A 12,528-nucleotide genomic window follows, 5' to 3' on the forward strand; every position below is an offset into this window, starting at 1 on the left:
TCTTCCCCTTCCAGGGAGTCAGAGAATAGCATGTGGGGGACTCCATTTTGGTGCTGGGGTGGAGTGCGGCTGAGGCTGGAAGCTGCTGGCTGACTCCTGCCTGCTGCTGGGGTCTCGAAGCTGCTGCTGAGCGTCTGCTGGAGCCTGTTCGAGCAGGGAGCTTCAGAGGTTGGTGGCATTGCCCAAGCCAGGGCAGGGACTGAGCCTGGAGCTGCCTGAGGTGGGCCTGCAGTGAAGGCAGTGTGAGTGCCCCCCCCCCCCGTTGTTTGGGGCAGGGCATGTAAAGGAAGGGGCACTGCAGAGAGACTTTGACTGGGCCTGAGAAGGGACAGAGAGAGAGTCCCTTCAAGCAGGGCCAGGACTGCAGACATTTGGTTGGGCCAGCTCCAAATCTCCAGCGTGACAACTGGGCTGAACTGGTGCACTGAACCAACAGAGTGCTGTCTTCCTCAGATCTTCAAGGGCGCCCACGCGAGCAAGGGGTTAGGGCTCTGAACCCTGGGGGAGTGTACACTCTGCAGGTGGGGTACACAGTGGCAGTGTAAATGCAAGTTTAGACAAGTTTCATTTGTTGCTGTATACTATTTTTATTAATTGATTTATTCAACTGCCCCTGTGAATTTAACATAATAGTGATGTTTAATTTCAGTCTGTTATGCCATATTTCTTTAATTTGTTAAGTAAAGTTGTGTTAACTCTAATTTAAGTATATTGGATGTTTAGTTTGCATAATTGCAATTGTTAAGTTAGACCTATGTCTCAGATAATTATAATTATTAGACTAGGTTTAGTCCTGGAAGCTCCCAAGGCCCGCTATTGAGCATGTGCAGGGGCCAACCAGATGGAGGCACCGCCAATTTTAAATTCCTCTAGAAGTAAAGGGACTGCAGCAGAGGGGTGGATAGAGGATTCCCACCTAGCCTGCATCACTGATGGGATACTCAGGATCTCCTTTGTTGTTAACAACCTTAGGCGCCCTTGCACACAGGTGAGTGTTGCCGGCTCCCAAGTAACCCAAAAATAGAAGGGGGTTACACGCAGAACAGGAAACATCTCTGAGTGGTATATTGGGTACATGACACACACACACACTCTCCCTCCCATAACCATAGTATATTGAAGCTCCTTTCCTTCCTCTTATCCAACAGCACACAGCAGGCTCCTCCTCTGCTGCATCCCTTGTCAAACACACACACCTGTGCGCACAAACACACCTTCAGCACCTACAAAATGCTGCTGATGTCTTCCTTACATCCTCATCTCTTTGCGGCTTCTTGCTTCACTCCAGTACAGGCAGGCTCCATATTTTTTCTCCCTAATGTCCCTTCTCCATGCAGACCCCTGCAATCCCAGCACACTGTAACTTTCCTAACCAGCCAATGCTCCTTGCAGACATCCATATTGATAGTTAAGCAAAGAAGATCTCATTTACTACTCCAAACTGCAGATGAGAACTGTTTTTTTTTAACGCGATAAGGTCTACAATAGCAACGGACTGATGTCCCTACTTTCTGCTTCAGATTTCTCTAAAAAGACTCTTGCCGTTATTTATTGACCCCCCCTCCCCCCCTCCTTTTTTTTTTTTAAAGAATAGTGGATTCTTCTACATAGTGTCTAATCCAAAACCTGCTGAAGTCAATGGGAAGACACCTACTGACTTCAATGAGCTTTGAATCAGGCTCATAAGGAGGGAACTGATAAGAATGTTTGCAGTGTCAAACAAATAATAAATAAATAAATACATTTGATTACTTCAGTGCCACAATATTAGGTTCCAGACAGTGGGGGGATGTTGTTAGGATATATTTTAATTGCATGGAAATTTGCTTAGCTAAGAGGATCAGAAAATGATAATAGTATAAATAGCTGAACAGTGTTAGCAGCAAGGAGGAAGTAGAGTGATTTAGTTTGGCACAAAGGGTAATGGTATGAAATTAAGAGAGAAGATATTGGAAAAGCCTCCTAACAGTGAGTGAAATGCATTAGGCTGTGGAATAGTCTCCTGAAGAGTAATGGAAGCCCCAGCGTTCAGAACATTGAAATTTAGACTGGAGAAAATGCTATAAAATGAAAGGGGTGGGAATAATCCTGTTTTATAAGAAGATAACCTAGATGAGCTAGTCTGCCATTTCCATGTCTAACTTCTTTGATTCATTATCTTTCTTACTGAATTGTCTTCCTAACCAGATATATTACAAGATGTTATTTATTTTTATAATATATTACTGTGAGAATCATGCAGGAGACCATGCAGGATTGCAAAGGATCTCTGAGAATTTTGATGTCCCAGGCTAATGAAGACTAGGTGTATCCCATAGGCAATGGCTTTGGCCTCAGAGAAAAGGCTAACAACCATGCCTCATATATCCCTCCTACCTAGAACTGGGATAGAACCACAACAGCAATTGGTAGAAAGAGAGAAGATGTATCCACATGGGAAAAAGAGAGTGTCCCAGAAAAAAAGAATGGGCAATTTTCCACTGGAGACATATTCCTTGCTTTGTGATGGCATAAGCAGGTGAACACCCTAACCTCCTGCATGGAGAGAATTAGCTTCTGTGTTTACAGGGAAAGCTAAAACATTTATTTCTGAGGTGTCTAGAGAAAAGGAAGAAGTTTGGGGCTGGGAGCTTTTATGAGGGTTATGACAGTTTAGAGGAGGTTGGACAAACAATAACTAACACAAAATATAGAAGCAGAGCCTTGGTGGCACAACTCACCTCATATGTATTTGATATCATAATACTTTGCTGGTGACAGCACATATGTTGTGGCCAGCATTATAGTATCAAGATGATTAGGACAGCCTAATTTGGCAATTAATTGATCTTTGACTACTAGCGGTAAATATGCCCAATGGCCTGTGATGGGGTGTTAGATGGGGTGAGTTCGGAGTTAATGACAGCAAATGCTTTCTTGGGTGTCTGGCTGTTGAGTCTTGTCCATGTGCTCAGGGTTTTAACTGAGGGTCGGGAAGGAATTTTCTCCCAGGGCAGACTGGCAGAGGCCCTGGGGGTTTTTCGCCTTTTTCTATAGCATGAGGCATAGGTTACTTGCTGGTGGATTTTCTGTAACTTGAAGTCTTTAAGCCATGATTTGAGGACTTCAATAACTCAGTCATAGGCTAGGGGTCTATTACAGGAGTGGGTGGGTGAGGTTCTGTGGCCTGCGTTGTGCAGGAGGCCAAGAATAGATGATGATATTAGTCCCTTCTGACCTTAAAATCTATGAGTCTATGATTATTACTTAAAATGGGCAATAAGTAGAAGTGGATGAAGCTTAAAAGAAATACTTTGTTTCCATGCAAATGATCCTAATAATAAAACAAAAAGATAGAAGAGGTAAAAAAGAGAACTGTTTGTAAATGGAATAGGCTTCAAAGTGATTTGCAAGCTGTTAGCTATTCTTCTGAGGCATCAGAAGGCAACTCCACTGGCCATTAATGCTTACATTGTTTGCTTTTTGAAATGCCAGCCTGAAGGATGAGGTGGCAGCATGTAACTGGTCATTAGTGAGGACACTAATAGATCTGAAGTAATATTCTAGTTTAATGAAGTCTGAAAACAGGATACTACTGTACATTTCCTTTATTTTTAAAATGCATTTTTGTGTGGCAGTAGCATAACTTTCCTTGACTCGTGGATTTTGTGGCATGCTAGCAGTTAAAATTAATGAACAAGATGGGGCCCTGGCTTTAGAGGCTAACAGAGGAAGATGTTTCATCAGAGGCTGATGCCTAAATAGTTCCTTTAATCAACTTTTAGATAATTCACATAACTGCAAGCATCAGCCTCTTCCCACAGGGTCTATGATGCATTAGCTATTGATTCTCCATCACACTATGGAGTGAGAGCTTGGAGATGATTTTTACCACATCCAGGTCTCCTGCACACAGAGTGTCTTTCACTTATGGTAGTTATCCTCACTTCCAATCACATTCCTCTTCTGAATCTGTGTTTGATTAGCTAGTTTTTGCATTGTAGATTGTTTTATATTTTACAGAAAGTACTGGATAGCACAACTCTTAAGATCTTTGGTGTTTTACAGTCAGCCTTGAGGAATGCTAAATTTAAGAGTAAGGAAACAGTAATTAAAAGTGATTAGGACAAGAAGCCTTGATGCTATGAAATGTGGACTCAATTGTCCTTGACATAGGCAGAACCAGGCAGCAGGTTTTGGTTTTGATTAAAGCTTTACTTGCAATTTTAATAAACATGAGCCAGTATTCAAACTTTTAATATCCTGCTGCTTAACTATTTCCAAAAAGCCATCCAGCTCTTTTAAACAGCCCTGGTTTAAAATTTTTAATTTGTTTGGCTCTGTCTCTGCTTAGAGAAGTTGTAGCCTCATGGTAACTCTTTTATAAGTTCATTTCCAGAATCACAAGCAATTGGTTTTTTCAACTAAGTGTTTCCGCATGTGCCAAAAGTGTCAGAGCTGACAGGTTTCCTGCACTGTTTTATCTGGTTCCCACAGTATGTATGAGAGACAAACACAGGAATGTGTCTGGTGCTCACTATGCCCATCAAAGATACAATGATACTTACAGCTCTTCCAGGAAGCGGAGATTGTGCAGGGGATTCGAAGGCAGCTTAGTGATGTTGTTCATACTGAGATCACTGTTGGGAAAAACAGACAGAGACTTAGTATGGCATGCCACAAGTGTGGTATCCAGCTGCTCATTCCACACGTTTTTAAGTAGTACATTAACAAAAATTAGTTCCTCTGCCAGGACTGATGAATCATTATATAGTTAGCATTTTAAACATTTTTCTTTCTTAAGAAGACAGCTTTGTCAAATAAAATATATGCTGTAGCACATCCACTTTCCAAAGATTTAGGAATGTTTTATCATGCTCTGTAAATCAGCTGGTGTGCTAAACAATCTTTTTAGTCCAAGTTATTTTAATAAACCACTATACCATATTACAATTTATTTGGAGTAATAAAAGGAAAGGAAATAAATTTGTTGTTGTCTTAAGGCTGTAGCATATTCTTGAGTTACTAAAAGTAGAAAAACTAAGCTGTACAGAAATAAGAAATTTGCATTTTTATTGACATTTCATGAATATGGAATATACTACTTTTGTAGTATAACCTGATGCACAGTGCTATGAATTTTTGTCCTAGGTTATTTTAAGTATTTTGTAAAAAACAAATATTTTGATTAAAAGAAATAAGATTAAAAACCATCAATTCCTCTTTTTAACGTGTTCCTTTTGCAGGTTCTCAAATTGCATTAAATAGGTGAAATGAACCATAAAACAAGGGTGTAATGTGATCCTGCTATGTAGCACACTTCCTGGTGGGGTTCCACAGTAGTTCCTGGCACAGGAAACCACTAGCCATCTAAGCTATGGTCAGAACTCAATCAATTTCTATTTTAGGCTAAGTTCCATATAATTAAATTGTATTCCTTTTTTTATTTGTATAGTTTCTATCTGTCTTTCCCATATTTCTACAGTATCATCAGAGTTTGTCTTACCACAAAAGTAAATGTAATAAAATAGATTGCATAATAAAATACTGTATACAAATATGACATCCAAAAATAGGAACATCAAAACGTGTTTCAGGCCTGTATATTATATGCAGGTATTTATGCTACCTATTAATCTCCCATTTTAAATAAGTTTTTTAAAAGTGCCCCTAATAACGTCTAGTTACTTTATATGATTTTCAATGACTGATTTTACTTTTCTGGCAGCTGGGAGAACCTGAGACAAGCAAATGATCTGAATTTATGTATCTGGACATTTAAAATTCCTATTAATCATATCCCGTTTCACATTATAGAATAAATGTTTTCAGCCATCACTCTTTTAATTTCAATATGTTTGATCTTCTACTGTGTTGATGTTTCCCTGAAAATGTACAATTGAAAAATATAGTTGAGTACAGATTCTAAAATAACAGGGAATTATGTAAATATTTCACAACAATTATCAAATCACTCTTAGAAGTAGGCCTCTGCACTCACTTCAGAATCAAAGTGATTAAGCAGGGAGCAGTGTAGTAATTAATTCATTCTTTTACTGTAATATTTCATCACCTAATTCTTTCATACCATTGGTGGAGGACTACCCTTTCATTTTGGCAAAGGAATAAAAGATTTATTTTGGCAAAGGAACAAAAATATAGATGCTGAAATCCCATCAGTCAAGTGAATTACAGGTTAATGAATAATAAGATACAAGGCACCATGTTAAGCAAAATCTGTTTGAGGCATGCATTTTCTACATATGTCTTAATGGGATTTTGTAAAGAAATATACTTGATCATATTTTATATTTAAAAGGCCAAACGCTGATGACAGCTGAAAACAGGAGTAATGCATCCTCAACCAAGCACATATATGGGGTATAAAACAACAGCTTTAATGTGAGCTCGGGCCAACACAGACCAATCTCAAGCTTAGCTCTCTTGCCTAGTTGATTCCTTTTAATAATAGGATTAATCTGTACAGCAGAGATGATTCACACACAACCCCAAGGACCTCACCTATCCTAACTCCTAGGGCACAGCTGGTAACACCTTTTACAAGCACCCTGCAGACTGGCCTGTCTGCAACATCTTATAGGGCCAGAATATGGGCAAACAGCTTTCACTCCTTCCTCCTGCTGCTGACTGTGAATATGCACCAGAACAGTACAAGTCACTCCCAATATATACAAACTTTTAGAAATGTCTTTAAAACTACTAGTGAAATAAACATTTTATTCTCTATCTTGCTGTATACACACCACTCTCCTCCTCCTTTCCCTTTTTCTTGGATTCTTTGTTTATACAACATAACACAAAAACATAAAGATATTTGTCTGCAGTAGGACCACAAAATATTATCAACAAAGTAAGTTTACATATAGCTAACAGAACAACGGAAATACATACCTCATGCAAGCACATTACTTACATACTTGCCCAATAAAGCCTTATGTGACCAATTTTTCAATAGAATGGAGGTCACATTCTAGTCTAGTCTAGTCTAGTCTAGTCACATGCAAGGGTAGGCCTCTACTGGCATATGCAATTACCATTTGCACATGCAGTTGTATTTAGAAGCTGGTTATGTCTTTGAGCCACTTGTGCCACTTTTCCAGCCATGCTGGATGTAAGATGGGGGGCAATGGATGTGGTTTAATCAGGCTGCACCTTAGAATCATAGAAGATTAGGGTTGGAAGGGACCTCAGGAGGTCATCTAGTCCCACCCCAGCTTCATTCACTTCAAATGTCTGGGAGCTTCCGGTAACAATCGTAACATGCAGGTTGTCATCATTTTTAAAAGCATTTCCACATAATCCCCAGTCTGGTCACAGCCATCCCATTCTTGGGACCCCCACTGCCATACTCTTGTATGAGGTGAAAGGGAGCTCAGCTTTCCAGTGCTTCACATGTAGGATGCCCAAGACCCCCTTCCTGAGTTCCTTTAAGAAGGCTAGAAAAAAAAGGGGGGGTTGGTTCCCTGCTGTACAAGATGTGGAAACCCAAACCCCCCTTATTCAGCTCCTTAACAGGATGCTTTTCTTCAAATCTTTTGCCAATCCATTTTATCTGATAAAACCCTGTACCTGCACTGGATGTCCGCTACAAGTTTTACATACTAAGTTGCGACATTATAACAACACCCCCCTCCCCACCCCGCATGGGGTCCTAGACCTGCTGTTGGGAAAGCGAAAAAACCCCACCCTGGCAATGAGGGGAAATTCCTGCCCAGACCCTAAGGAAAAGAGTGATTAGCATAATGGTCACTGTGGGTCATGAGGAAACCCAGGTCTTTTGCAAATTTCATGGGTGAGTGAGTGGGTGGCTGCTGCTCGCTTGATCCCAGTAAAAGATGGCTCCTCTGGGGCTGCATGGGGTATAAATATTCCCCAACTCTTCTAGTCAGCAGGAAGGGCAGTGACCCTCTCCTTGATCTGGCCCCAGCTGCTTCCTGCCCATCCATTTACACTTCCACCTTCATCCCCCTGTTGTAAGGTGAGCCCTTAAAATAGCAACAACCCTTTTCTTTCAGCCAGCCAGACAAGGACTTCCACTCGTGGAGGCTGTGGTGAGCACATTTTGTGCATGCACCAGTGCCTCTGTCCACTGTAAATGTCCCCTATAAAGTCCAATTAGCCTGTCTATCATTTGGGCTAATTCCTGCCATTGTGTTTAGTGATACAGCAAGATTGCCCAACCCTTACTCTTACTGGCACATGCTTATGCCTGAGAGAAGTTCTAGTGAAGTCAGTGGGACTACCCATGTAACAGTCCCACAACTGGGCCTGTCGAGTTAACAGGCAGCCACAGAAGGTCATACAAGCAATGCTGCAAACTCATAGTTTGTTGGGCAACCAAACAGAAATTCTTGATAGTGTCCAAAGAGACCAATAAAGGAGGCTTTCAGGTAACTCGCCAGGCTTTGGATCATGTTCCCAGAGGGCACAGACTTCAGGACAAGGAGCATGTCTATCAGTTTATATGGTTAACATGAATGTAGCTATCAGCACTAAGAGCTAGCTGGTGGACTATGTGTATATTCATTGCTCCTATTAAGAAAAGTAGTAAAAAGTACTTTGGCTTGTCTTATGAAACCTTGTCCTCACCAGCAGGGTTCTTTTTTCAGAGCGTGCACTTTCCAGGGCATTCTCCTCCCACTCCCACTCCCTATTCCTTAGGCTAGCTTGTCAGCACCAGGGCAGGATTTGGATCTTACTTGAAGAGAGAATGGAGGATGCTTGTAAAACAGTATTTTCAATGTAATGATGAAACAAAACTTCAAATTAAAGGACCAAGTTCTCAATTGACTTCAACAAAGCTATGGATCTGGCCCAAAATCTATAGCATTTTCAAATTCACACACTTGAAACAAAATAACTAACACCATAAGCATTTCTGTTCCTACTTGATAGGCTCTTGGTTGCCATGATAATAAAGGAAACATATAAAAACACATAGCTAAACTTACAATTATTAGAATCCCACAATCCTTTTAACCTTTTTTTTACAATAGGCAAACATAATGGCATGTATTGCCATTAAAACACATGTGCAACTCCCACTGACATCAGTGGGAATTCTGCCATGAGAATGAATTCTGAGGGCAGTTTATGGTCCATAATGTGAATATCTATAACATCAGACAGAAACATTTTAAAATGAACACACCACTAAATTAGGCTAAAGTACAGCAGATGGCAAGAGATAATCCGAGAGAGACACAAACATACATCAGCAGCCCATCAGTTTGCATTCTCAAGCCAGTTATCCAGGAATTTACTAGTAACAGTGACATGTCAGGAAACAAACGTTTTGTCTTTAGAGAAGATACAAAGATTTGCATGAATAATTGCAGAGGCAACAGTACTCACTGCAGTGACATCTTTCTTAATTATACCCAGTGCCAGTCTACCACCAGTGTACTAATTAAATTACTTCCAAACACATCTCAATTGCGAGGATTCCCTATAGGCGCTGTGCAACAGTTTCTGTAACAAATCTTTCTGAGTATCAAGAAAGGCTACATTTTCAAAAGGATAGCCCTACAAACTGAATTGTGGTGCAATTTTGGGTACTTGAGCCTATAACTACCTGAATGCATAAAGAACCTGGTAGCTGAGAGGCACATGTGCTCAGATATGAGCCCATTTTGCACCCACCAAGAGGGAGACTGAGTGTTAGCTCAGCTGAAAATAGACAGGAATGGTAGTCACATGTCAGTCTAATTAATCTAAATTCAAGGTTTTCTTTCCCAGCAGGTTCACTTAAAGTATGAATATATTTTCCTTTTTGCTGATTATTTACAACATCAAGGACCAAATTTTTAAAGACTATAAGCATGCAAAATGGGCACCAAATTTTCACATGCAATTCCTGTTACTGAACACTATCAAACTGGGTAAACTGCATGCACAGTCAGGTTGATTTTTGCATTCATTTTGTAATTCAACTGCACAGATAAACCTTTAAACAGTTTAGTCACAAGTCTGTGATCACATTCAATGGTAAACTCCTTCACTGTCACTTCTTTATAAATTTGTGAATTTTCCTTCATTTTTAAAAACTTTTCAACATTCTGCATATAGCCATCTAAGTGCTTGAGAGAAAGGGAAATCCAAGTCCTTCCTTCTAACACTCAGGGTATGTCTGTACTTTTGAGCTGTGGGTGGGACATTTTTTGCTAGCTCTCATTGAGCTAGTGCAGTAGCTGCCCCATGTGTATGCCTGTTCATACCTAGGCATGCACTTGGGGCAGCTAACTCATCCTACCACTCCTGCTGACACAGCTACAGTCTATTTTTAGCATGCTAGCTGATGACAGCTAGTATGAGTACATCTACTCAAGTTGGAAATTACACCTTCCAGCTCGAAGTGTAGACATTCCCTCTGTGTATGTGTGTGCATCCACACACATATAATATAGACCACATGATGTATGATGTGGTAAAAAAAGTTTCATTAGCACAAGTTTGGGATGGATACAGTACTCACAAGCAGTGATGGGATGAGTGAGTTATGAAAGCCACTCAGAATGAATGTGCATTAGACTGTTTCTAGCCTACTATGCCATCACATCAAATGCCACATACTTTACAGCAAAATTATTCAAGAAATATTTTAGAAATTTTAAAAATGTCACTGAGACGATTTCTTGTACCCCTCTAAATCCAAGTGTTTTAACCATTATTATTATTAGGTATTTGTAATTACAGTAGAATCTAGAGGGCCCAGTCAAAAACAGAGTACCGTTGTGCTAGGCACTGTAGAAGCACCCAGTAAGAGACATTCCTCAAGTTCAACTGAACAGAGTTTAGAATCTGTGGAAAATCTACTATAAATTTAAAACACCTCTAACCATCAGTTTTCTATACATAAAAATGTCCCCAATTCAATGCCACTTTCAAGGCTAGAAGCAAGTGCCATGTATCTCATTGGGAAGTTGAGAACCCCCATATTCCATTGCTATAAAGTTCCTGTTTCTAGCAGTGAAAGGCCCAGAGATATCATATGTTAGGCCAGTCACTGCTCCAGCACTGAACATTTCCCATTCTGTGTTTCTGGCTAGTAATTAGGGCTCCAGGAAGAGAAATTCCATTTGTTGAAAGCAGGACACATTTTTGTGGTAGGTTGTTTTTGAAAAATTATAGGTATTTCAAACTGCACCACAGAGATGGTCAACTTTAAAGTCTGTTTAAAGATTCCAGCAGATCATGAGTGTTCACAAAATGGTGCCAAACCTGCAAAGGTTGCAAGAACAGGTATGGTCCAGCTGCATGGATAAAAATAAAAGATATTTTTTCCAGATTTCTGCATTTATTGTCCCCCTTTAGACATACTAAAAAATCTCCAGTTACCATACTTAAAACAACTAGTACAAAATAAACTCCCAAAGACCAGCCAAACAAGCTAAATTAACTAGTTTTCAACATATGCTAGAGAAGTCTTTAGCTCAAGGCCAAGCTTCTAGTCTACTATTAGCTGATATTACTGAAGCGGATTCATCTCTGAAGCTTGATTTTCAAAAATGCACTTACCTGTGTTAAATGAGGGCAAAATCTGTCCTGAGATATATGCATGGATTCTATTGACTTTTGGAAAACTGTTCATCTGCCATTAGAATATATTTTTAAATACAGTACATTACAAACATTTTTTATCCATCACAGGACTAGTCTAGCAACTCAGTATTACAGAGAAAATGAATTTTGCAACTTACCAATTTTTTACATATATCCTGAAAAACTTTTTAAAAAGTTAAGACAAAGCATAATTTATAAGAAGTCAAAAGGAAATACTGTTTTTATTGTTAATTATGTTTTCCTTGGGCCTTCATTAGCCTAAGATGATGTACTAATGATAATTTTTATTTGTATGGAAGACTTTGAAAGATAAAACAGCCTCAGGTCAAAACACTGACAATAACAGACTGAATACAAACGAGCTATATCCCATTCTCAGTGGCTAGGAACAACTACCAAAGCAATTAAATTGGATTGGCTTATTCATCGTAATGATATTTCCACAGCATTTTCACCTTTTGAACACCGTATTGCTTTACTTTTGCTATTGGTAGACTACTTTGACAGCTATTTAATACTATGATGAAGTACTTCAACTTCTCAAAATATTCTGGTCTTTAATGCAAATCCATCACCACCGATATTAAAAGTAAGATTAAATGTTATTGGTGTCTAGAGTAGATATATTTGGTTTGCCAACACTATAGTATTAATACTTAGCTCTTACACAGCACTTTTCATCCATAGACCTCAGAATGCTTTAAAAGACAAGGTAAGTATAATTATCATCATTTTGCAGAAGGGAAAACTGAGGCAGAGTGGTGACGTGACTTGCCCAAGATCATATGGCAGGTTAAAGGCAGGGTAAAAACAGAAGACAAGTCTATCACCCAGTTCACTGGAGCACATTGCCTGCCTATGATGCTATTACCAAAAGGCATTTAGAGTACAACCTCCCATCATAGATGATGATATATAATTTGGTAATAACTTTATGGAGGATTGACATAAAGCTCTCATAACTTC

At 39.5% G+C, this 12,528-nt stretch overlaps 1 protein-coding gene across 1 annotated transcript in view; it reads right to left on the bottom strand.

Moving 5' to 3' along the window:
• The window catches only part of LGR5 (leucine rich repeat containing G protein-coupled receptor 5), a 109,048-nt gene that overhangs the window by 61,689 nt on the left and 34,831 nt on the right, over positions 1–12,528 (bottom strand). Inside the window, exon 2 of the mRNA XM_067564025.1 lies at positions 4,548–4,619. Coding sequence (XP_067420126.1) covers positions 4,548–4,619 — 72 coding nt within the window. The remainder of the gene's footprint in view (positions 1–4,547; positions 4,620–12,528) is intronic.

This window comes from Emydura macquarii, unplaced genomic scaffold (genome assembly GCF_026122565.2).
Source record: "Emydura macquarii macquarii isolate MOO-44397 ecotype Brisbane River unplaced genomic scaffold, CSIRO-AGI_Emac_v2 contig_2636, whole genome shotgun sequence".
Lineage (NCBI taxonomy): Eukaryota > Metazoa > Chordata > Testudines > Chelidae > Emydura > Emydura macquarii.